Raw genomic sequence first — 24,551 nt, 5'->3', positions numbered from 1 at the left:
GGAGCCCAGACCAGGCTGGGCTTTGACGGCTGGTTCAACCCAACGGGCATGGCTAAGAGCCTGGAGATGTTGCAATAAGTCACCTTGAGCCAGGCCTGGCACGAATTCCCTCCAGTGGTCCAGAAGGGACCACAGGCACCAGGTTGGCATAGGGGTTTGGCAACAGGAGACAGAGCTTGGCAGCTCCACAGCTTTGCGGCCAGGCTGCCGATAAGCACTTGTTACCAGCTGATGGCTGCTGGGCATCCCATGGATAATGAACGTGTGGCCAGCGTTCAGATCTCAGGAGATAATGAATGGTAACACAAAATGAGCTCTTCAGCAAGTCCCTTGGAGAGTGTGCTCCTCAGGAGCAATCAGAGAGATGCCATCCCTGTCCCAGCCTCCCTGTTCAAGTGGCTTTCCTCTATAGGTGGTATTAGCAAAACTCTTCACAGCACCTCTGGGCATCCCTGTGGCGTCCCACCTCACCAAACTTCAGCAAAGGCTTCCAATGACTCTACCAAAATCTCTTAATGGAGATTTAATAAATTGCCAAGTGGGGAAATTTATATGCATGGAAATGACTCTTGGAGTCACTGTCATCCTTAACCCTTTGGAGGGCACTCATCTGACCACAGACCCTGTAAGCGCTTCTCTGCCAGCCTGGAGAGGATCGTATTGAAACCCATCTGCTGCTCCTCTGTGTCTGAAAGGACTCTGCCTGCCTCCTTGCTTGGTGAGGTTTTTTGGGGGTGTTCAAGCCCAAAAGCCAGGTATTTTGTTGTGAGCCTTACTTGTTTTGTTTTTGTCTAAGGAAGAAAAACATTGAGGGGCTGTAGACTGCCTTCTGCCGTAGAGCAAGGCAAGGAGGACATAGCAGCTAAATAGCCTGTGGGATGTGTTCATGTGTCTCCTTGGTGTCACAGCTCGTGTTTACTTGAAGGAGGACCCTGCTGAGCAGGGAACAGCTTTGCAGCAGCCAGTGAAGACCGCCAACCCAGCTGCTGGAGGAAAAGCCAAGAATCATGTCCTATGGGCTTGGGGAGGCCGTGAGCACTGCTTGGGAGGCTGAGCTTGGGATGGGCTCTAGCCTTTGGTGCTGGGACAGCTCCACGGGGCTGTGTTCTAACACATTGCATTGCTCCTCGCGGCTTGAGCTGCTGTGATGGCTGCATGGGCAATTCTGGATGGCTCGTGCCATGTCTGTACAGGTGGGTTGACCTTCAAAGCAGCTGCTCGGGCTTGGTGAGCAAGTGCAGGAGAAGGGAAGAGAAAGGCTTCACCCTGCCCGTGGTGGACAATGAGCATGGCGGAAGTCTGGGCTGCAATCCTGCCCCTTGTTCTTGCCTCAGCAAGGCTCTCTTAACACGCAGTCAGCCAAAGCCATGCCAAAAGCAGGGAGAGGAGCCAAAACGGTTCCAACCAGGGAAGGATGCGTGGCAGCTCCAAGGCACAGAGCTTACTGCATAGAAAGAGCCCATTGCTGTGGCTGCCCTGCCAACGTGCTGCTTCACAGAGGTTATTTAGGGCAGCCACAGTGGCAGACACGGGAGCGTTGCTCCAAGGGTCTGCTGTTGGCGTGGCGGGGAGGGCAGTGGGGCTCAGGCTGGTGGCATGGGATGGGGGGACATGATTTGGGCTTTGCAGAGACAAGACCTGCCTTTCCCTGAGACACTGCAGTGCACTGAGGTTGTCTGTGTGGCTGCGCAGCTGGGACTTCTGTCCAAGCACAGGGAAGTTCTTGTTGACTTAGGTGGCCCAGGACAGAGACCTACCCTGAGCACCCTCAGCCAGTTACTTGCTTGACATGGCCCTTGGGGGACAGTCTACTCCAGCAAGTGACGGACTGGCAGCCCTTTGCACCACGCTCTGGGCAGCAGAAGGATTTGTCCCAAAGGAAAGTGTTTTTGTGCATGAACACGGGCACTCGAAACAGGCTTGGAAGATGGATTCACACCTTCTCCAGGGCAAAGGGATGTCCTCAGTCCCTCAGTCGGCTGCAGACACCTCCCGTCTGCAGCATCCCCTGTGGGTAAATCTGGGCTGACCTCCCCTCCCTGTGGCTGGTTTAACGCCCTCCCAAGGTTCGGGACTCCATCAGCTCTCCCAAAACAGCTTTTCACAGTCCAGCTGACTCTCCCCGCTGTGGCCACCACGTTGGTGACGGTCACTGGGCATTCAGCAGCGCCCAGCCATGAGCTAGCAGAGGTGCAAACACACCCACAGATCGCATCCTGCTCCCATTCCTCCAGGCTATAAAACCAGCAGGGTTTGGAGCTCCAGGAAACTCGCCTTCTCTCTTTATTGGGGTAAAGCAGCATCATTTTTACCCAGTTCTATTTAAGCTCCTGGTCACTAATAAATGAGACTCCAAGAGACGACCACAATGCACAGTATCAGAGCTGGCCCCACCACGGGCAGACAGGGATGCAGCTGAGCACGGGAGGCTGAGCACGGCCATGGCATCGTGCCCACCCCATCAGGAGGTGTGTGAGGACGCGGTGGAAAGGGTAAAGGGGGGGGTGAGGGGCGAGGAACGGCCCCGCGCAGCCCCCGGGATGGGCTTGTCCTGGTGTCTGCCCCTCACCCTGTGCCGAGGCTGCGCTGGGGGCTCCAGCTTGGGGTGGGGGGGCAAGGCAGAAATGACACAGCCCGGCCATTTCCACAAGACCAGCTTTAATATCAGTCATGAGAACAAGGAGAAAGCACAGAATCCATTAATGGGAAAATATAAGAAAATTTTAAAAAATTAAAAAATTAAAAAAAAAAATAAAGAAACCCACCGCCCCGTGCCCACCCGCCGCAGACGGACTATCCAGGCACTGCAGACGGAGGAGCACGACACAGCAGCTGGGGGGGGGGGAGACGATCCACTGAGAGCCACCCGGTCCGGCCCCTCTCCAGGGATGCTCACCTTGGGGTGACTGGTAGTGCTGAGGAGCCCCGGCGGTGGCCCGGCCTTGGGGGACCCGGCTTAGCTTAAGATTCATCACAGACTGACACGAAGGACAAGAACGTAAGAAGAATCCAAGAGCTGCGACTTTTTGTTTTCTTTATTCTAATTCAGCCTACGACGTTAGTAATGGTGATTTCAGGGGATGGCTGGGCCCGCGAGTTCCTTCTTGTAGTGAAAATCAGAGACTGTAAAGAGGAACAGAGCTTATAAAGACAGATAGGAATATATTGCCATAAAAAGAACTGGCATGCAAGTGCTTTATACATTTGGCAGTATGTGAAATGGCGGGGCTTCGGTTTTGTTTTTGGTGGTGGTGGTCTCTTTGTTTTGTACAGTTCAAAAATGAGCTGCTGCCTTCACATCTTGAAGACAACCCCCCCACAGGAAAGGACAACACAAGTCAAGTCCAAGGCGCCTCTCGCTTGGTTTTGGCAGAGTATATATATAATATATATATATATATTTATTTTTTTTTAATGCATAGCGATTTTCTTCCTTTTTTTATTTTTTATTTTTTTTTTCCCCCGTTGCAAACCTGAGCTCGGTCCCTGCTTTCCTGTGCAGTTTTCCTTCCTTAGGTGTTGGCACTGTGGAGCGGTCGGACGGTGTCAGCAGGCGATCTCCTCCAGCGTTCCCAGGGTGGCCTGCAGCGGCACGTTCACAGTGTGGCTGATGGTTTCCGAATGATTTGGCATGGGGTCGCAAGTGCTCTGCGGACGGAGAGCGGGGGACAGGGTTACCCCGGGGCCACTGGATGCTCCCTGTCCCTCCCCAACCGCTATCTCCTTTCTTTGGCCGAGCCATAGCATCAATCCTTTGGAAATAACTCAAGCTGGGGCCAAACGCTGCATCCGTATCGAGCGACTTCGCCTGCCTACAGAGCCGACCACAGGGAAATTTCCTCCTCTCTCCCAATGGGGCTCCTTACCACGTTTTCATCATGGCTCCCTTCCTCTTCCTCCTTTCCGAGTAGGTCTAATAATTTCTCCTTGATCAGCTGCAAAAGAGGGAGCTTGGGTTAAGCCGGGCAGGAACAGGCAAGCACATCTGCCCTGCCTGCGTGGGCATCCATGAGGCACGGGGCAGCCTCACCCAACGGGGCTGGGGGCACAGCCCCGGGGGGATGCGCTGCGTTTGGAGGACACCCTCCAAAGGATAAGGAGAAGGAGACAATCTTTCCAAGAAAACCACCCCATGTGTCAAAACTGATCTCTTCACATGGAATAAAACCCCCCAAACCTCAATTTTTTAAATATATTTGGGTTTTATTGAAAAATGTCAGCTATGTGAGCGCCGTTTCCCTTCACAGCCACATTATTTCCCTGGCAGCCACTGCTGCTGAAGAACGTATTTTCGAGGGAAATCCCAGGAAGGTTGAAAAGTGAGTGTTTTTCTGAAAAACTTCCACTGGGGAAAAGAAAAAAAAAAGAAGACAGCTAAAAACATGAAAAATTGGGTCAGTTCCTAAGGAAGCGAGGTGGACACTGGCTGGCATACAGAGGTGCGTGGTGGGGATTCGGGACCGTGATGAGCCCAGGAGCACAACTCTGCCCTGGGGCAGGACTAAGAGGAGGATTGTGCTGAGTGAACGATGCAAAAAACCCGATGTCTAGGGTCAATATTTCATCTGATTTTGGCTAACCCACCAGAAAAGAATAGTTGTATCTGTTTGCTGGCAATCTCAAAGAGTTTACAAATGCCTTCATTGAAAACAGAATGAGTTTTAGGTGCGCTGAACCCCCCACCTTGATGAAACCCTGAGCAGATCAGATCAACCATGTAGCTTAGGCATCGTTTAAGACATTTTATTCCTTTTCTTCCCATCTGGTGTGGGTTAAATAGCTGTCATGGGTGGCCATGAAGATGCCCCACGTAGGGCATAGCTGGGTGAACCTGCTGGTGCATCCCCGGGTGTGCACGGGGAGTCTCTCCAAGGAGACAGGATGCTCTTTTAAGCCACGTTTGCCCAAGAAGAAGAAGAAGAAAAAAGGAAAAAATAACCAGCAAGAGGAAACTATTTGCCAAGTTTTGTAAGCAGATGTCAAACAAAGGAGGAAAACAGAGAAGAAAAATCCAAACTTTGCGAGGTTTCTTATTACCTTCTTATGAAAGAACCCCAAGAAAGCCGGGAATAAGCGATTTTAATGAAATACTGTGTGCATTCAGCCTGAGATATAAACTGAGGCGCAGGTTTTGTTTGCACTCTGAAGCCATTATGAGCTTTATGCTTGTAATTTTCAATTTATTTTATTGCAGAATAATGCCACCAAGTGCTAACAGCTGCCCAGAAGGGACTGTGATGGGGAGTGACTGTCTTAAAACGTAAAGCCAGCATCCCAACTTTCATAACTTTAAGAGGTTTTTCAAGATGCCCCAGTGAGCTCGGAGCAGAGACCGTGGTTGCCTGACATCCCTGTGCACCCACTTGGCTTGGCACACGTTAATGCAACAGCCACGAACGACCCCTGACTGCAGTATCCCATGGGATTAAAAATCCCTGGTCCTATCATGATACAGGGCTGAGACAGGGCTATGAGAGTGCCGGACTACGCAGGTCTAAGATATTGTGTATTTGGGTGCAGGGGGCCCAAAGCCGTTGCATTAAAATCACCAGGCAATGAATAAATGAGCTGAATTAGCAGGAGGCACCTTCCCAGGGAGCAGGGCAAAGGACCTTGGGCTGGGACGTGCCAAATTTGCTGGGAACTGCCTGTCTCCATAGGTGTTTGCATCCTCCTTGAAACTATCCCAAGCCATCCATAAACTCATTCTTTCCTGCTATAAAACAGGACACGCTCGCGTGGTCCGATCCCTGGGGTCATCTTAGTGCAAACCAAGTGCCCCTCAGCAGCTCTCATCCAGCTGCAGCCCCTCTCCTTTCCTCAGTTTCCCCTTTTATAAACAAAAATCATGAGCCTGACCCCCAACACGAAGCCTTCTGCAATGTGGCAGTGAAGACTGGGAAGGAAAATCAACGACTGGTGGGGGATGCTCCAGGGAGGGTTATTTTGGACCACGGCCCGTTTAGGTGAAAAAAAACGGGATGGGAAAAGTCAAAATGGCAGGAGGGTGCAGAGAGCAGCTGGAATCTGCCTCTGCGCTTGCAGGGGCAGCGGCGGAAGACGCTGGAGGGACAATGCCCACAGGCAGGCTGTGACAGCATGGGACCACCGAGGCCTGTGTTGGCACTGCGGCATAGAAAAGCCAAAATCCCCTGGGAGATGCTGGGCTGAGACATCAGCATTCACTGGGGGAACTTGCTTAGGCAAAAAGAGATTAAAAATATACAAGGGTCGTAACTCTGCTGCTGGAGGGCAGAAGGAGGGAGAGCTGCCAGAAAGCAATGTCCCCTCTGGACTGCTTATTGCAGTAATTCCCATTAAAGAGGGCTTGCACTTTTCTCCAGAGCAGCTGCTCTTGGCCACTGCGGAGCCACGGGACCACGCTCGAGCTCGTCTCAGTGCTTCCTGGAAAGCTCCTTGCTGCAGGGCTGCTGGCAGAGCTGCAGACAGCAGATAACAGGGACTGGGGTTTTTTTCCACCCCCCAGCAGCGGTACAAGGTCTGGTCTCACTGCTTCTCCCGCCTGACGGCTGGACTGGGACTCAGGCGTTAATTAAAGTTGTTTTGATGAGAAGATGGTAACGGCGTGCTGCTGGGAGAAGCCCAGCTGGGGACGGGGACAGGAGGGTGCAGCAGCAGGTCCCCAGTCAGCACCCCGGAGCCACCGCACCTTGGGCAGTGCGAGATCCAGGGTGGGAAGCAGCACAGCCACATGAAAGGTGGTGCTTAATTAGCCCAAGCGAGAAGCAAACCTCGTTAGCAGAGGCAGCGTGCCAAGCGAACCTGGCTATGCCATGCCATGGCTGCATGCCAGCCCCCCGCCATGGAGAGCCCCCGCTGATGCAGGGACCTCCGCACCGCACTACATAGCTGTGACCGACTAGATAACACTATTGTAGAGTATTAATTATATAGTTTCATTAATTGAAGTTAACAATCCACGTGGGCACATTGGGCACGGAGGGTCCTGGTCCGTGACCACCCCACCTGGCATCAAGGCTGGCAAACTCACACCCCGCCAGAGGAATAAGGCAAAGGGCGAGGGTCTTACCTCGTATATATAATCGAAGAGCTCTAGTATAGTGAGGATGCTAGCACCGATAAATAGCCCCATCTGGCCTCCAATGTCACCTAGGAGAGAGAACAGCATGCAGACGGCTTTTACCCCGGGGTAAATGCTCTTAGAGGCACCCGTGCAACCGTAGTGCAGCTGCCCTGGGTGCTGCTGTCCCCAAAGAGTGGGGAAATGCATCACTCCCAAAAACACCATCAGCTCTACTGGCATGAAAAGCATCCCGGGAAGGATGCTGCCGGCCACCAAAGCATTTCTCCTGCTAAGGAGGCCATCAGCTGGAAGCCTCATGAGGATGCGATACTTCTGTTAACACAGGCACTGGCATCCGAGGAAGCCATCTGTCAGAGTTAGACAGCAGGTTTCATCCCAGGAATCCCACAGCCCAATTCCCAAACTGGGTGGGGGAAGCAGAAAGATGCTGGAGAAGAATTAGGTAACGTCCCCTGGAGCTGACTAAAAACCCAAACCTGCCAAAGGGAGGAAAGGGAGGGGGAAGATGGTCTGCTTTTTAGGGGAGCATCTCAAGGCTGTCTCTGCTTGAGTCCTGCGATCCCCCAGGGCCGGGGAAGGGCTGTGGACGAGGAGCCTTGGGGAGAGGAGACTTCCAGGGATCTGCTGGGAAGAGAACTCCTGCTGTGAGATGCTGAGCTATGCCAAACCGTGTGCTTCAGGGAAGAAAAACCTCATGGATTTTGCTGCAAAACGCCCATGTTTCAACTGTGTCGCTGCTCAGAGCAAAGGCACCCACGGGTGGAGGGGCTACGGGACCTTTGCTGTGGGTGTCCATGAGACAGAGACAGAAGAAAGAGAGGAAAAAAGGTGCCTGGGGGCAAAGTGCTGGTTCAAAAGGGGCTGAGGACCGGGGAAAGGTGAGACTCTGCCCAAAGCCCGCGGTGCCCTGGGAACGAGGGTCATGCAAGGTCATGCAAATAAGGAGGCTTATGTCAAAGAGGCTTCATCACCAGCCTCCTCTTCCTCACTGTAGCACTCTTGGGGAACCCACAGCAGGTGCAGAAGGGCTCACAGCATGTACGTTTTGCAGAGCTACCACTGCGGGGTGACGTGGGGGCACCCAAGAGGACATGGGGTGCTCCCTGCAGTATCCCTCATCCCGGGGCAGGCTCGCAGCATCTGGCCCCGCGGGATGGCCCGGCTCCAGCTTTCAACCCAAGGTACCGATCGCTCCCTGCATCCCAGGAGGGATTTGGGGATTCGGGGTGGCACATGGCTCAGCTGCAAGGCTGAGCATGGGCACAGAGCATGCTTGCTTCTCCTGACTGAACACCTCCACCCCGAAGACCCAATGGGTCCCAAGCACCCAAATCTGTAGCCAACACCCATAAAGCCTGACCCAATTTGAGGCTGAGCAACCCAACAACTCCTCCACCTTCTCCATCAAGCTGCGGGGCACCACCCAAAGGCTCAGGGACCTGGCTGGCCTCCCTGGAAAGGAGGATAGATTTGGAGCATGTAAGAGGTGATGGGTAGATGGTTTTAAGAGCTGTCCTCCTCCACACACTACCCTTCCAGCATGGGGGGCACCACAGAGAGCATTCATCACCCGCTTGGCCCTGGGACTTCCAAATAACAGGGCCCTGGTAGAAAGCTGAGATGGAGCAGCTCACGTTAACCTTTCACGGGTGATACACGGACTAGCTGTTGCCCCTGGGACACTCCTGGGATGGCTTGGTGTTGGAAGGAAAATAAGGGATGGGGTTGAAAGCGTGCTGGCCAAGCAGGTGGCTGGACCTTGCTGGGATTTTCAAGGCAATGCACATAAGCTGTGCACCCACTCGTGGCATCTGTCTGTCCCATAAACACACACAGACTCCAGCAAAGGCTCACACAGACTCCAAAACACGCCCCCGATCTCTCCTTACCAAGTAAGGCTGCCACTTCATAGGCTTTCTTCTGCTCAATTGTCTCATAGTTGAGTGCTTCAAAAAATATGTCCAGCACAAGAATATTCTCTCTGTAGAAAGAGGACAACAGCATCAGCCCATCGGGCACCAGCGGCCTCATGTGCTTTGGGACAAGAAAAAAAATGGGACTTTGGGGCTTTATTCCCCTCTCTGTCCTGACTGGTCTCTTTCTGGGGTCCTCAGCAACCCACAGACGCTTGGACCTCCTGGAGACCAAGACCATAGGGCACCGTTAGGACTCTGGCAGCTTTAGCAGAAGCTGGAAAACGTTTCCCCAAGATGTCTCAGGATCTGAGCTCTGGATCTCACTTTGATGGTAACAGCAAGAGTCCAAAGGATGCTTAATATGGAATAACTCTCGCTGCCTCCACAAGGCAATAATGTGGCCAGGGCTGGGAGAGGTCCAAGACAGCGGCTGCCTGAGGTCCACAGCCCAGACTTAGGTAGAGAGCAGCCATATCTCAGACAGGGCCAGCAAGACTGGGCTTCCCTGTCAAAATAAGAGGGGGTTTTGCACGTTTTTTGGTGGGTATGGAGTATGATCACGAAGACAAGGCCAGGGAAGGAACATACAGTTGTCTGGAAAGATGTCTACTGAGAAAAAAGCAACCTACACGTCATCTCTTCAAGGGTTTCACCCTAACCCCCCCCTGGAGGACATACCTCTGTTTGGTGATGGAGGCATTGGCAAGGTCTGGTCTTAGCACAGGCTGGTTTAAACAGCCAATGGGGCTTTACAGACACTTTCCCCCATAAAGCAAAGGAGATCTGTTTTCTGCAACACTCACGAGATATATTTTTCTGACTTGTTGAACTTCTTCTCCAGGTACTTGGCCGAGGTCTTGCTGGGGATCTTGACCATGGAGAGCTCTTTGTTGTATCTGGTCAGGTTACAGGGTGTCCTGCAGATGCAGTAATTGCTGTCCTTTTCAGCAAGCAAACCTGGAGAAGGTCACAGAGTTAGATCTCATGGAGTCAGGGACACACAGCAGATGTGGGAGCTGAGGTCATGCCACCCAGAGAGGGGACAAGGAGTCATATCTCAGAAGAGCTGCAGGAAACCCAGTCCTGGCCATTTCTCTCCCACGTCACTGCACAGCCATCCCCACCATCTTGGAGAGAGGCCTTTTGCTGGAGGCTACACTCTTACCAGCATTTGCTCAGGGAACATGTGATGATTGAGTCTCCTAAATCCAGACCTAGAATGGGTCCCTCCATCCCAAACCCAGACCCGAACCCAGACCCAGAGGTGCTCCCCTCCTACATAGCCTTGGGTGTCCATTATCCCGAGGGTTTCTGCGCTGATGGAGCCCCATGCCCCATGTAGAACCAGCAGAAACTTTATCCCAGGGTGCACCCAGCCTTTCCCAACCAGTTGGGTCTCATCAACACCCATCACCAGGTTGCAACTGCTCTAGATCACCCCAGTCCTGCCAGCCAGGAGGACACAGGCTGCTGGAAGTCCCTCCAGTCTGGGACACCCGTGTTACCCAGGGATCTCTCTTGGTACTCACCGAGCGCAGGCTCTGCGCATTCCTTATACTGCTCCGGGGTACAGAAGGGAGCATCCCCTGCATGGAAAGGACACATCTATCAGTGGGCATCAGCCACCACTGCTGCAAGGGAGCTGGGGACCGCTGGGCTCTCCGCAGGGACCACAAGGACCTCCCTTTAGCAAAGCGAACCCAGGTTGGGGATGGACAGCAGAGGTATTGGAGCATCTGCCCCACCTCTGCCTGCCGCAGGGGCCTTGTCTTGCAAACCGAGGAGTGGGCTGCTGGAAATACCACCCAGGGGTGTTAACCGGGGCTAAGTAAGGGGAAATGAGACCCACGTCCCTCTGCCATGTCTTGCCCCTATTTCAAGGCATTTTGCAAAAGCAATTAACATCCTTCTTTCCTTAGGGAAAGGTATTCCCAGCTCCTTTATTCACCCTTAATGACCCAGGCTGGGTGGAGGGAGGGGGTCCCTGCCCCCCGCCCCGCCACACTGACCTGGCATGTGAACCATTTTGCAGTTGCAGTTTTCCACAATATACCGGGTCTCACAGTCGATCCTGCAAGCCGTGATACTGTAAACGGGAAAGAAGTCTAAGCCCATATCCGACGAGCGACATTCACCCCACGGCGGAGGCAGGTACGTCAGCTGCAAGAGAGGGAGGAGCGGGGTGTCAGGGGATGCTGGGGACAGGCAGCGAGGAGGGGGGGCACAGCATCTCCCTCCTTTTGCCGCAGAGGAGCCTCCAGAGCACAATTTTAATGTTTTTAAGGAGGGGGCCAAGCGGTGCTGTTGCAAGGAAAGGTCACAGCATGATTTTTTGCCAAGTGAGAGCCTTTAGCAAGCTCTTCTGCTCCAGAGCTGCTCTCCTGAGTCCCTCCAGCCCAGCAGCTCCAGGAGCAGAGCCACAGCAGGATGGCGCACTGGAGATATGCAGTACCAGAGGTTGTCCAAGACCAGCTCTGTGGTCTTTCTTGCACCATCGGGAAAATCCTGCCCATGCAGGGACTGAAGGGGAGGCTCCGGCCTGCAAATCATCTCCGACTTTGGTGAGAACAAACACGGGGTCGTTGGCATCGGTGTGTCAACAGCTCCCATCTCCAGCTTAGTCTAATCTGCAGGCTGTGCTACTATTTGCCACTCGTGGGGACAATGCAGACAGCCCTGGTGACATTGAGGAGCAGAAAGGGATGGCAGTGAGATCCTGGTAACGGCTGTGATCGCTCCGGTGTGAGCAAAGCTGCCACATTTGCACTGTTCCCTTCTTCAGGCACTTTTCTTGTTGATAAAAAATATGGCAGATCACAACCCTCAGAGATGGCCAGGGGCTTGGGAAGCACATGGAAAGGACCAAGAACAGTTCAGCAACTAGAGATTGCTGCAGAAGGTGAAAAGTGCCAAGGAAAGGGCGTACCAGTGTCATAAGGAGCCTCCAAACCTTCATGCTCCCCATGGAGGGATGGCTCTACTCAGAGCAGTGCTACCATGGGAGACGGTACCGGGCTGCAGAGCAGTACCTTGCTGCAGCCTTGGAGAAGGCAGACAAGTCAGTCATGTCCTTTTCTGAGCACCCATGCTCAGGGAGAGCCCTGTGGAGCTAGATACACTTTATCCACTCTCCTGGCACCCCATGATGATGAGGAACCTGTCGTCTTCTCTCCCGTTTGCACACCACCTCGCACGAGGCTCAGAAGTTGCTCTGCTCACTGCTAGTGCAATGCAAACCCTTCTGCTGTTACTGCTTTATTTAACAGAAATGCAAAGATAAGATAAGCAGGACTCCACAACCCACCTCAGCAACCTTAATTCAGAGCCCAGAACATGCTGGAGGAAAAACAGTCACTCTCTGGCCCCCATGGCCAAATCTACCTTGTTCTTCTTCTGTCTGCAGCTTGGCAGCCTTTCCCATTTCTCTTTATCTTTGCTAAATGCTCTGCACTACTCTTTGCTAGAGAGCAGAAAATAGCATTCCCCTAACCCCTCCTTCTTTGTGTTTTAAAGCAGCATCCAATTTGCTGTGCTTTGCTCCAAACACAGAACGTTTTGTGCTGGCAAAGCACGTTGGCTGAACAAAAACATTCTTTTAAAAACTGTAGTAACATTAATCACATCCTAAAATAAATACGTAAACGTACGTTGATGGACTATGAGCCTAGGACCTAGTGGCAGGGCTCTACGGTGCTTGTTTTCGGTCTCTTCTGGAGATGTGTGGGAAAGGGAGGAGAAAAGAGATGATCCACAAAGTGGAGGCACATTGCAGATGCTGCTGGATGAATAACGACCCCATGTATCCTTCAGGCATGGACCTGGGGTAACTATGACAAAATTACCACAGCGCGAGGCGTTTGGAGCCCACGCTCTGCTCTAGGTCCTCTCCGGGAGATCTCCTGCAAGAGCAGAGCTCCAGCTTTCCAATGCATCCTGCGAGAAGATGTGCACCTTGTGCACCAGCTTGCAGTGCTGGGGTGCTGGTAAATCTCCCTGTGGCTTTGACTTACGAACGGCTCAGTAGTTAAAAACCCATAATGGGCTTAAATTGCAGCCAGGAAGAGAAAGGTGAGATGCTGGGATGAACGTGCCTTGTGGTGAGGACAGCTGGGTATGGGAACAGTCTGCCTTGGAGGGGCATGAAACCTGGAAGCTAAAGGAGAGTTTGGGGAAGATGCCAGGCTTCAGAGAGGGTGATCCTGCCCTCTGGGGTGGGGCAAGCTCTTAACTCAGCCAAGCCAAAGTTATTCCTTCTCTAGGAACAATTTTGCCAGGAACAGTTCCCATCCAGGTATCCAGAAGTGCTTTGTTTATTCCAGCACCTTGCTTGCTGCATTTACGGGCGCTGTACTGCTTCCCAGTGACTTCTCTCTCTAACAGGCCGATGCAGGTTTTATGGGACCAGCTGGAACCACGGACATGGCAGCCCTGTGGCACACCCATCTCCTAGACGAGCCACAGGTCCTCCCCATGATGAGATGGTAGTTCAAGGTCTTCCCTTGCATGATCCCAAGGACAGACCTGAGAAAAGCTCAGACCCTGCCTGCACAAGGGTGAAGGGAGTCTCCATGTAACGGTGAACGCTTCTTTTTTGGCTCTGGATCCTCCACCAGCCAGGGAAGCAGGGAATCACCAACTCCCTTCCCCTGCTCCTGTGAGCATCATCCCTGGTCTCAAGTGCCAACGAGACAGAAAACTTTGCAGGGATGTTCAGCCACGGCAGATCTGCGTGGTCTGCTCAGCGCCTCTGCGTCCTGGTGTGCAGGTGCAAAGACATAGGATGCTATGCATGCCGGAGCCGGCATCGCCCATGGGTGCCCCGGCTGCTTGCTGAGGGACGTGAGCTCTGGCATTCCCAAAATCTGCCTGAATCCATGCTGCTGCTCAAGCTGCTTTGAAAAGCAACAGCGAGAGCTACTCAGCTGCTCGGAGCAACACACACCGATCTCTGTGCTCAGCCGGTCCGATCTGAAGAACAGACAATATCCACAACGGGTGCGAAGATGCAGCAGGTGACGGAGGGAGCCCATCTGCAGGGACCAGCTGAGGCATTAAAGGAAAAAAAACCAGTTCCCAGCAATCTCGGCATCCTCCAAGAAACAGGCCGGGCTCTGAATGGGATGGTTTTGAAAGTCAGCAAAGCAGCACCTCGGAAAAAAAATATCAAGAGCGTCTTTGTGACAATAGCAAAGTGCTGTTTGGAAGGGGATCTTTTCTCATTTGCTTTACACTTGCAATATAATAGAGTACCAGATGCCATCATTTAGTCATCTGCAGTGGAGAAAGGGGCCCATATGTTGCACGTTGTATGATAAAGGAGAATAAATAATCGTGGTCTCAGATGGAATCGGCTCTCTTCCAAGCACAGCTACACACAAATCTTTTAAGCCCTTTAAATTTTATTCTGAATGTAGGTGATGGGATCAGAAAACGATGGAGTCGCGATCAGATATTTAGCTTACACACTCTTTTGCTCAGCCAGCGTTGGATTTGAGCCACAGTGCTCGTGAACTGGCACTGCGTCTGCAGGAGGTGCACGGGCTGAATGATTAATTAAACCCTAATCAACGCAACTTCATTAACAGAGTTATGGCCTGTTTTGTAGCCGGGACCATGAGCACCGACTACCCCCATACCGCGAAGCAAAGCTGGTTTGCCTCTCCCCAAAAGCATGGCGTTCCTTGGGGATTTGTTGCCTTGCCAGGCACACAGCCCCGTGCACACACTTGTACACGCCCACGTGTGCGTGTGCAAGGGTGCAAGTGCAATTCACTTTTCGCTGGCTTCCTAAAAATGCAGGAATAGGTGCAACACATCTCCCCTGCCACATGCCAAGACTTTTGCTCTCCCCACCCCTCTCTGAATTGCTGATACTTAAGAGCAGAAAAAGCCTCTTGGTACATTTAACACCCGTGGAGGTTTTTTTGCTCTGCAGTATAAAGGCTTTCCCTGTTTTGGAGAAAAGCATGTTGTGTCTGGGACTGACAAGAGACTCCAGGGAAGCTCCAATTTTTACTTTTTAAAGGAAATTTCCCCAGTGAAACTCCTGGCCACGGAGCACAGCCCTACGGGGTGCGACACACGCACCTCGGTGCTGCCTTGTTTTTTATGAAACCCTACCTCTTATGTCTCTATAACACAGGGCAGGATTTCTTGCTACTGGCTATGCCTCCGAGCAGAGCCCCGAGATGCGGCGGCTGTAACCAAAGCATCTCCCACACCCGGGGGACCGGCACTGGGAATCCATGCGCTTCCCCCTCCGTTGCCGGCTCGGTAGGAAGCAGCGCTGCAGCAAGGGTTCATTTGAAGTTTGACAAGCAAATCTGTGCTTCTTCCTCACGGGCAAGATTTTAGAGACAAATCTCCCTGGGCTGGCAGGTTGGACCCTCCCTCCCTTGAGCAAGTCAATGAACTCTTCTCTCTCCAAGGGGCTCATCAAGGGCTATTACCTGGAGCCTCCATGGTAATTACAGCTTGAAAGACTCGTTGCTTCCCTTGCGCTCTGTAATTTGTAATCAGAAGCAAACTCTCGACTGATCAGCAGCCAGATATGGATGCGGGACCTCTCTGGAGGGAGAAGGCACATCATTAGGGACTGGGCTCTGCAGAGAAGCGGGGAGCCACATTTCCCAGATCCTGCCTCAACATCCAAAGGTAATTTGGTCCCAGGAAAGCTCCCTTCACCTTTCCCAGGTGGTTTTGGTGTGCAGGCACCAACGTACCGTCTCTGACGTAGTCAACTCTTGTCCTGACCTTTTATTTCCAATTATCTCTGAAGGCAGCTGCTCCGTTACCGTCTGTGTTTGGAGCCACAGCAGCATCGCTCGCAGGTACAAGGCAACTGCCAGGACCGCTGGGTCACATCCTCTGAAATGCTCCCTGTTATTCTTCAAAGAGGAGACTATCCAGCCCCAGAGCCGGGTATGGTTTTACCCATCAAATAGTGCACCCTGCAGCGAAAGACTCAAACCAAGGGGCCAAACGCTTCGCAGCCCATGGCAGGTTTCCTGCCCTGCAGTGCAATGGAGCAGGATCCCGAGGTTCTTCCCTCAAGCCCCCGTGGCTTCTTTCCCCCGCAGACCAGCCCCATCCCTGCTCCCGTTGCCTCTCCCGCCTTGGCACAGGAGTCCCAATGCCCTGCAAGCCCTGGGGTTAATGCAATGGTGAACCCATCCATAAGAGCATCCCTCCTTAATCCCCTCCTCACCGAAATGTGTGCTTTCTTGGGGCTGCAACCTCAAGCAAAGTCTTTACATTCAAAGCGCTCAGCCCCGGAGAGCTGCCCGAGCAACTCATTTTAGACATTTGACATTTGAATTTCCTGCCCACGATGCTAACGAGGCCGCTGTATCGCCTGGAAGAGCGCACCGGGGAGCCAAGCCTGCCTCACTAGCCAGCAAACAGGAGCGCGCGTGATGGAGCAATCCCACAGACCGTGGCCATATAAACAACGTAAACGGGAGAGACGCTAATTGGATTTGATTCCTCTCCCCTGCAGCCCCTCCTGGGCGGCGTGCAGCCACGCAGACATCTCCTCCTTTTGAGAGAATCGCTTTTCCTCTTCCAGATGATGCTAATTTGGGGTTGGCGGGAAGGCTCCGGCGCTGGACCGGGGGAGGCTGCCCAAGGATGCTGAGCTGCTCCACTCCAACCTGCTCTGCTACCACCAAAGACGAGCTACTTCTCTTTGAAGCTGGAGGGAAAAAAACCCATAAAAGCAAAAGGAAAAGCAGGCGTAAAGGCAGCAGGGACAATTTCTGTCCTCGGTTCCTGCAGGAGAGTAGTGCTGAGCTCTAATTTTGCTCCGCTGCCATGGCAGCTTTCCAAGGGCTGCCCGCACATACCCCTCCCCGGCACCACGCGGTCCCACGCTTATAGAAATTCAGCTTCAGCCTCTAATTGAGGTTGACAAACTCACATCCTCGCGCTTTCACAATCGTTAATACTTAATTAATTAATGAAATGCTTTTTAAATTCTCTTGATCCCAGCTATTAGGGATTACGACAATCAGTTACGAACTGGCAGGCGCTGAAAAGAAAAAGAACAAATTGACTTGTCTCCTTAAAAGCAGGATGGATCTTGCTTGCCCGAAACGCAAGGAAAGGAAGGGCTGCTCTCGGCAAACACAGGGGGAAGCAGGTCGCAGCAGCAGGGGCCGTTCAGCACAGCCTCCTCCCTGCCACAGCCCTTTGTCCTGGCCACGCTGCTGCCCTTCGCACGCTGCTCTTGGCACTGAGCCTCCCGATAACTGCCAACATCTGTCTACAGCCAGAGCGCCCTTTTTTTAAAATTTATTCTAAGTGGTATCTCTGTTTTTTCTGCATGTTTAATTTTATGCAATAGGGAAGATGTGGAAATGCGGTGGAGATGTTTCCAGCACGAGGCTGGGGCAGTTTCAGCCCAGTTTGCAGCTGGGCTCTGCAACGAATCCGGCTTTGGGGATGCATCGTACATCGACTCAGCTCTGGGCTACAGCTCAGCCCCCCTCCTGCCTCTTCCACGTGTGGGTCCCCACCTGATGCCACCAAACTTCAGGCAGCGATCATCAAGGAGGGATGCAAGCCCCTGAACATTGCAAAATCTCGATGGGGTGTGTTTGCATTTGCTCCAAATGAAATAATAACCAGAAACCTCCATTCTTTAATGAGACATCAAATAGCATCAACGTAATAGAATTTCAATCCCAGGCAACTTTAGCACTTGTAAAATGCTTGAAAAGCTCGATGCACACGCAGCTCGTTGGCACCATCTCCCAGTTAATGATGCTGGAAGTTGTCTATTTGCCATCTACCTTTGCTGTGCTGGGTGCAATACGGCTGTTCCTTCTCATTTGCTCCCTTCACGCAAGCACCAAAAAAGTTGTCTTTAAGGACAAGAGCTTAACCCTTCCAGCACCTGGAAGGTCCCCCTGAGCAGAGCTCGGGGAAGTTACACAGCTCACGCGTCCCCAGGCGCTGAAGGTGAGTGGACACCAGAAGAAAAATGTCATTTTGGAGCTCCAGGCTCCTCCAGGTCGCCATTTCCTTGGAAATAATTTTGCAAATCAAATAGCAATATTGAAAACTCCTGTGGCTCCCCAAAAAGTCGAGGGCAGCCCCTTCTGAGCCTCATCCTGGATTTGCTCCCAGGACCTGTTGGACGGCTGCTCCTGGCGTTTGCCGTGCTGACCATCTACAACTTGCTTCTAGCGCCCTGCTAAATGAGCTGGACTCTTTGCTCACGTGCAAACTCTGTCTTAAATTGCAATAAACTCTACCCTCTCCCTCCTGGTCACCTCCTTGGCATATCTATAGCCAGCAAAAGTATTCCCCCCTCATTCTGCCAGATGCCATTGGCTGTATTTGTTGGACTACATTGGCCAAACTTTTACATAGGTGCCCAATTTGGGGGGTGTGCAGTGGGAGTTGGACTCTCTGAAGCTCTCCTGTCCTCAGCAAGCAGCTTTCTGTCTTTTTTAAAAAATCCTCTTATCCATATAATATGGTGAAGGGTTAGCAGGAGCACCCAGACCGTTATAGAATCATAGAATCATTAAGGTTGGAAAAGACCTCTAAGATCATTGAGTCCAACCATCAACCCAACACCCCCATGCCCACTAAACCATGTCCCTAAGTGCCTCATCTACACGTCTTTTAAAAACCTCCAGGGATGGGGACTCCACCACTTCCCTGGGCAGCCTGGTCCAATGTTTCACCACTCTTTCAGTAAAGAAATATTTCCTAATACCCAATCTAAACCTCCCCTGGCACAACTTGAGGCCGTTTCCTCTCGTCCTATCGCCAGTTACTTGGGAGAAGAGACCGACCCCCACCTCGCTACAACCTCCTGTCAGGGAGTTGTAGAGAGCGATGAGGTCTCCCCTCAGCCTCCTTTTCTCCAGGCTGAACAGTCCCAGTTCCCTCAGCCGCTCCTCATCAGACTTGTTCTCCAGACCCCTCACCAGCCTCGTTGCCCTTCTCTGGACACGCTCCAGCACCTCGACGTCCTTCTTGTAGTGAGGGGCCCAAAACTGAACACAGTATTCGAGGTGCGGCCTCACCAGTGCCGAGTACAGGGGCACGATCACTTCCCTACTCCTGCTGGCCACACTCTTTCTGATACAGGCCAGGATGCCATTGGCCTTCTTGGCCGCCTGGGCACACTGCCGGCTCATGTTCAGCCGGCTGTCGACCAGCACCCCCAGGTCCTTTTCTGTTGGGCAGCTTTCCAGCCACTCTTCCCCAAGCCTGTAGCGCTGCATGGGGTTGTTGTGACCCAAGTGCAGGACCCGGCACTTGGCCTTGTTGAACCTCATACAGTTGGCCTGGGCCCATCGATCCAGCCTGTCCAGGTCCCTCTGCAGAGCCTTCCTACCCTCGAGCAGATCAACACTCCCGCCCAACTTGGTGTCGTCTGCAAACTTACCGATGGTGCACTCGATCCCCTCATCCAGATCATCGATAAAGAAATTGAACAAGACTGGCCCCAAAACCGAGCCCTGGGGAACACTGCTCGTGACTGGCCGTCACGTTACTTCATCTACATCCCTGATGTTTTCTCCTACTGACCTCCTTCCTAAGCAAGCCCTTCCCAATCTCTCCTCATTCAGACACACCGCTCCCGGCCCTGACTCATTTCCATCGCTTGCCTCCGAACCCATCCTTTTACAAACAGGCTGATTCACTCCTAACACCGTTTTCCAAGCAAAACCACGCTGCTGCCCTACAAAAACAGCCATGCAATCATTTTCTTACATCTCCCGCTTTGAACCACTCCTGTGCAATGAAGTTTTCTATGCGGCTGGCCACCGCTGCCTGCCGGTTTGCTTCTTGTTGATGAATTAATTCAGCCTGATGATATACTGGAGGAAATCAACTGGGAGAGTGTGTGGGATTAAGGGAAACAGAAAGAAATCAGAGAGTGAATGTTTTTGCAGGAGGAGGTGTAAGACCGTAGGTAGGAGAAGATGCTCTGAGTGAGGGTTAGGAAACATGGGAAATGCTATTTAATTGCTCCCAATTTTCAAATGCCACTGCGTACACCCTGTCTGGAAATACGGGCTTCGGAGCGATCGCTGCCAGACCCCGAGTCCCGTTTTCCTGCCTCTGTAATTACACTTCTTGATACTGCAGTTGTTGGTAGCTGATGCTCTCTGTCCCATGCAAGCATTACGAGGGGATGAGTCTCCAAGGCACGCTAGAGCCCTATTAAACAATATTGCTCCATCTTCGAACCTGTTGCTTAATTGAAGCCTCTTAAATTTTTATTGTCAACTTGGCAGAAATTGCCATTTTTAGTGCGCTTTCCATCTTCTCTAACGTGCCGTGCCGATGGCGTTAGCGGGGAGCAGCCGAGCTGGGGAAGTAACATTATCTGATCCCATCCGTTATGGGAGAGGCTCGGGTGATGCTGCCAAGATGCGGCGATACGATGCTGTAAAACCCAGCTGGAAAAAGGGGATTAAAAGGAGCAAAATCCAGGAGGAATTTGTCTTTCTCCAAGGGATCAGCCCTTCGAAATATAACTTCCAGTGTGTCTGCCCATGCCTTGGTGCCATGGTGCGGTGCAGGGGTATGGAGGGGATACTGCAGCCTCCCCAAGGCCATGCACAACACAAGGTCCGGAGAGGCTTATTATAGCACCAGCCTCACCCAAAACAGCCAGGAAAAGGGAAAAATTGAGGTCGATCCCTCCAAAGCCAGGAGCAGTGGGAGCTGAAGGGCACTGCCCTACTTGGGGTGGTCCTGCCCTCCCTTGGGACCCGTCTGGAGGGTGACGGCACGGCGTGCCCCAAGCCAGCTCCTGCGCAGCTCAGGGTTTTGCCCATTCATGAGAAAACAAACCTTATTCATTAGACTCAGCAATTGCCATGGAAACTGCTCCCCTGCGAGGCTGGAGCATCTCTCGCTGCAAGGCACGACGGGGACCACGGCCGGCTCTCCCTGTGGAAAACGGTGTGAAACCCCCAGAAAACAGCTATGGTCTCGCACGTCCATGTAAACCACTCTAGCTCCTTTCACACTGCATTCAGACACAGCCACTGCCGTGCTGCACGAAAGTCACCCAGAGAGGATGTTTTCCACCGTCTTCCATCAAGACACTCTTGTTTTAATCGCAACTGTCCATCATGTGCTGCCTTCTGCTGCACCACCTCCTGAGTTGCTTTAAGGAGCTCAGTCCCGGCTCCTGTTAAACTTCAGGGGATCTTCGGTCTGAGATTTCAGACAGAAAGCATCTCCCTTTAGGCACCAGTCCGCAGCAAAGAACCAGCTTGGCCTACATAACCTAACAACCGCGTTTTATGGAGGAAATCTCCTGCTGGCAGTGCCTTTGCAGGATTGCTTTTGCTGACTCAGCACGCACAACTGATATGCGTGTAAAGTCCCTCTTACAATGCTACTAGTGCAAACCAGCACGACACCGTTACTGCACTAACGATGCAGTTCCCAAACTGGTAAATGTATCTTAAAAGTGTCACTCTGCAGGAATCAGAGGGCTCAGCCACTGCAGAAGGAGGAGAAAAACTGATTTTGTTCCTTTTTTTTAGACTGACAGCTAATTTTAAAGGGAGATTTAATGGGATCACGCACCATCACGGAGCCAGAGTTTGCTTTCGACAGGGGCTTTTGGAAAGCTCTCGGTATAAAGATCCAGGATTTATTGCCCTGACACCAAGACGCAAGTCCGTGCTTGCACTAAGCGGCTGCATACCTGGAAAGGCAGGAAATCAGTAAGTAAAGCCCAGTAAATACTCTTATTTCCAGACTGGGATGGGGGGACGAAGGGATAGATTTGAGCATAGCCATAGGGAATAGTAACAGAGCCACAAATAAAGCCACGAGCCGCTAAGCCAGCCATGAATAAATCCCCTTCACCCCAAAGCCTGTCTCAAAGACGATGCATGGCTCCCACCATCACGCCAAGGCAAGTCGGCCCAATTCCACACCTATTTTTTTTATCACTGGGAAAAGTGCTTATAACTAACACAGAGGCTGCTCTGAGCTGGGAGACATAAAACGACCTTCTCTTTATCTTTATTTCTATTCTTCTCCAGCTGGAGGATCATTTCATTTATGTTTCACGGTGTAAAACACATGGTTTAGGACCCCAGTAACTGGCCGGACTCAGTCCTCCGGGTGACGTTCATGGGCTTTTCCACCTTTTGCTCTGACTTATTGAAGGAGCAGCACGTGCCTGCCCCAGATGTAGAAATTTAGTAGGGAAAAAAAAAAAAAGATTAAATCAAAGGTCTGAATAAAAGATGTGCATTCAGGGCTTGAGAAGGTGGGTGATGCCTGGCCGGTCCCTGCAGGGTAATTAGAGGAGGCAGTAGCATGCGTATGCTGTAATGGTTGTAATTAGGTTAAAAAGTGACTTTACGGAGAGGAGTAATTGGGGTGAGCAGCATTGCCCGGGGAGCTGAATGCTGCTCCAGGCTTGAAGAGCCCTCCGGGTCTCCTGGGTAAAGGCATTGCAGCCTGTGGTATAATTTTAAACCAGTTACAGAACCCCTGGCCCCGAGCAGAAACGTGCCCTTCCCTTTCCCAGCACCAAAACTCTGGCAAAACCTGCAGAAGAGGGGACACACTCGAGCTAAGAGTCCCCCCAGATCTCTTTTTCTTGTCATCTTCTACATCTTCCCTGCCTGGAAGGAGGGATTTGGGGAGGGATCATTTCTTTTCCCTCTCTCTCAGCTGGCTGTCTTCCTGATAGGAAATCTAATTTTTTAATAGAAATAATGAAATAGTTAATGCTGGCAATGGGATGGGGAAGATTTACAGCAGCTGTCTTAAAAGTCTCCACCATGTACGCTATTTCTATCTTAAAACAAAGTCCTTGAGATCCTCGCTGCAGGCTCCAGCTCCCAGCCACGCTCCCAAATCTTGCTGAAGCCAGGATATTTAAGGAAGACAAATCTTTCCAATTGCCGCTCACGCTGCCAGGCGAGTTTGATTCGAGGAGGTGTTGCCAAACTCTTTCAGCATCAGGCGGCTGCACCGCACAACACAATACCCTGCCCAGCGCTGCCTGCCTGCCTGCCTGCTAATGGGGCATGCGAAGCGCCATGTAAACGGCTGGCGATGCCCTTCTTGATCGCCAGCCTCGGCATCTCCGCGGTTAGATTTTCTCCGGAGCTAATGTGGTCTCACTAAGGGGGTGCTGATTCTGCCGGGGATATTTTTCACAGCTGACAATCTGCTAAACAAAAATCCTGCTCTTTGCTGCTGAGAAAAGAAGAGAAGGCTTTGCTCGAAGGCATGTGCACGCCGGGGATGGAAATGCAAGACCCCAACACAGGACCCTCTGCTCCAACACAGAATCACAGAATCATAGAATAGTTTGGGTTGGAAGGGACCTCTAAAGGTCATCTAGTCCAACCCCCCTGCCGTGGGCAGGGACATCTTCAACTACGTCAGGTTGCTCAGAGCCCCGTCCAACCTGACCTGGAATGTTTCCAGGGATGGAGCATCCACCACCTCTCTGGGCAACCTGGGCCAGTGATTCACCACCCTCAGCGTAAAAAATTTCTTCCTTATATCTAGTCTGACATGGGACCCTCTGCTCCAACACTGACTTCCTCCATGACCTTTGGCAAGTCACTTGTCCTCCCTGGGGTAACCCAGCATCTGCGAGCCGCCTGCCGGGTGCTGGCATGGGAAGGGCTCCCGTGTGCAGCCATTGTGGGGGATAACCAGCCGCTAGCCCGAACCCCAGGGCCGTATCCAGACCCCACTGCTCTGTGCTGCATCTGCCAATGGCAGCTACAGGCACGGGGCTGGCCCCAGCGCTGCTGCCTCAGTGTGTGGAGACCCCCAGGCTGCTTCAAGAGATGCCCCCGCGAGAGAGGATGGATAAGGCATTCAATGCCTAGTAATTACTGCCAACAGTAATTAATCAGTTTTCCATCCTTCCAGGTTCTCTACCTCGCAGCATGCCCCACGTAAGCAATGCCGAATGCTGCTGGGTCCCCTGGGACGGCAGAAAGCAGCTGTGGAGCAAGGTGAGGACGTTGGGGGCGCATGGAAGGGCTTGTGTCAAGGGAACGGCCATGAAAAATGCCCATGATGGGCTTCCAAGCCTGTTTCTGCTTTGGACTTCAGCAGCTGCTGTCTCAGCCCCCGAAGAGCCCTTTGCCTTCGCTGTTACTAAGGTGTTACACTCCAAACGAGAGCCCGGCACGCTAAGAAAGCTGCTCATTTTCTCCAGCCCACCGGACTTCCCACAAGATATGAACCGACAACAGCGAAACATTTCTCTGCTTTAGCTGAGAAGTTTCCACCTGGCCCACCGGGAACCCACACCGTTCGTTATCTCCTGGATGATTACACAGAAGCGCGCCGTAATGAAGGAAGGAAGATCTGCATCCAGGCTCGCTGAAATGCAGCATCTTCAGGTGTATTTTGGTACCTGGTGGCCACGGAGAGATGCCTTAACGATATATTTGGTGGTGAATTCCTCACGTTGCTCTGAGCTGAAGTGTAACGACTGCGGCCTTGATCTCCACGGAGATTTAATCAGAACAAAGCCTCCAACAGCTCGTGTTCGCTTTCCTCAACTTGATTTATGTCTCATTTTAGGGTGGATGCAA

At 52.2% G+C, this 24,551-nt stretch overlaps 1 protein-coding gene across 2 annotated transcripts in view; it reads right to left on the bottom strand.

The window, feature by feature from the left end:
• Positions 1 to 2,641: 2,641 nt before the first annotated feature.
• Positions 2,642 to 24,551, bottom strand: part of LOC143169447 (acid-sensing ion channel 2) — a 524,671-nt gene continuing 502,761 nt past the window's right edge. For both annotated transcript variants that reach the window (XM_076356823.1, XM_076356824.1), the window contains exons 4-11: positions 10,992 to 11,142; positions 10,512 to 10,568; positions 9,786 to 9,939; positions 8,956 to 9,047; positions 7,052 to 7,131; positions 3,867 to 3,935; positions 3,474 to 3,648; positions 2,642 to 3,123 (exon numbers count right to left, since the gene is read on the bottom strand). In XM_076356823.1, coding sequence (XP_076212938.1) covers positions 3,547 to 3,648; positions 3,867 to 3,935; positions 7,052 to 7,131; positions 8,956 to 9,047; positions 9,786 to 9,939; positions 10,512 to 10,568; positions 10,992 to 11,142 — 705 coding nt within the window. In that variant the 3' untranslated portion in view covers positions 2,642 to 3,123; positions 3,474 to 3,546. The remainder of the gene's footprint in view (positions 3,124 to 3,473; positions 3,649 to 3,866; positions 3,936 to 7,051; positions 7,132 to 8,955; positions 9,048 to 9,785; positions 9,940 to 10,511; positions 10,569 to 10,991; positions 11,143 to 24,551) is intronic.

The sequence above is a fragment of the Aptenodytes patagonicus genome, chromosome 20 (assembly GCF_965638725.1).
Source record: "Aptenodytes patagonicus chromosome 20, bAptPat1.pri.cur, whole genome shotgun sequence".
Classification (NCBI taxonomy): Eukaryota; Metazoa; Chordata; class Aves; order Sphenisciformes; family Spheniscidae; genus Aptenodytes; species Aptenodytes patagonicus.
Note: the sequence above shows the minus strand (reverse complement) of the source record. Positions and strands in the feature narration are given on the sequence as shown.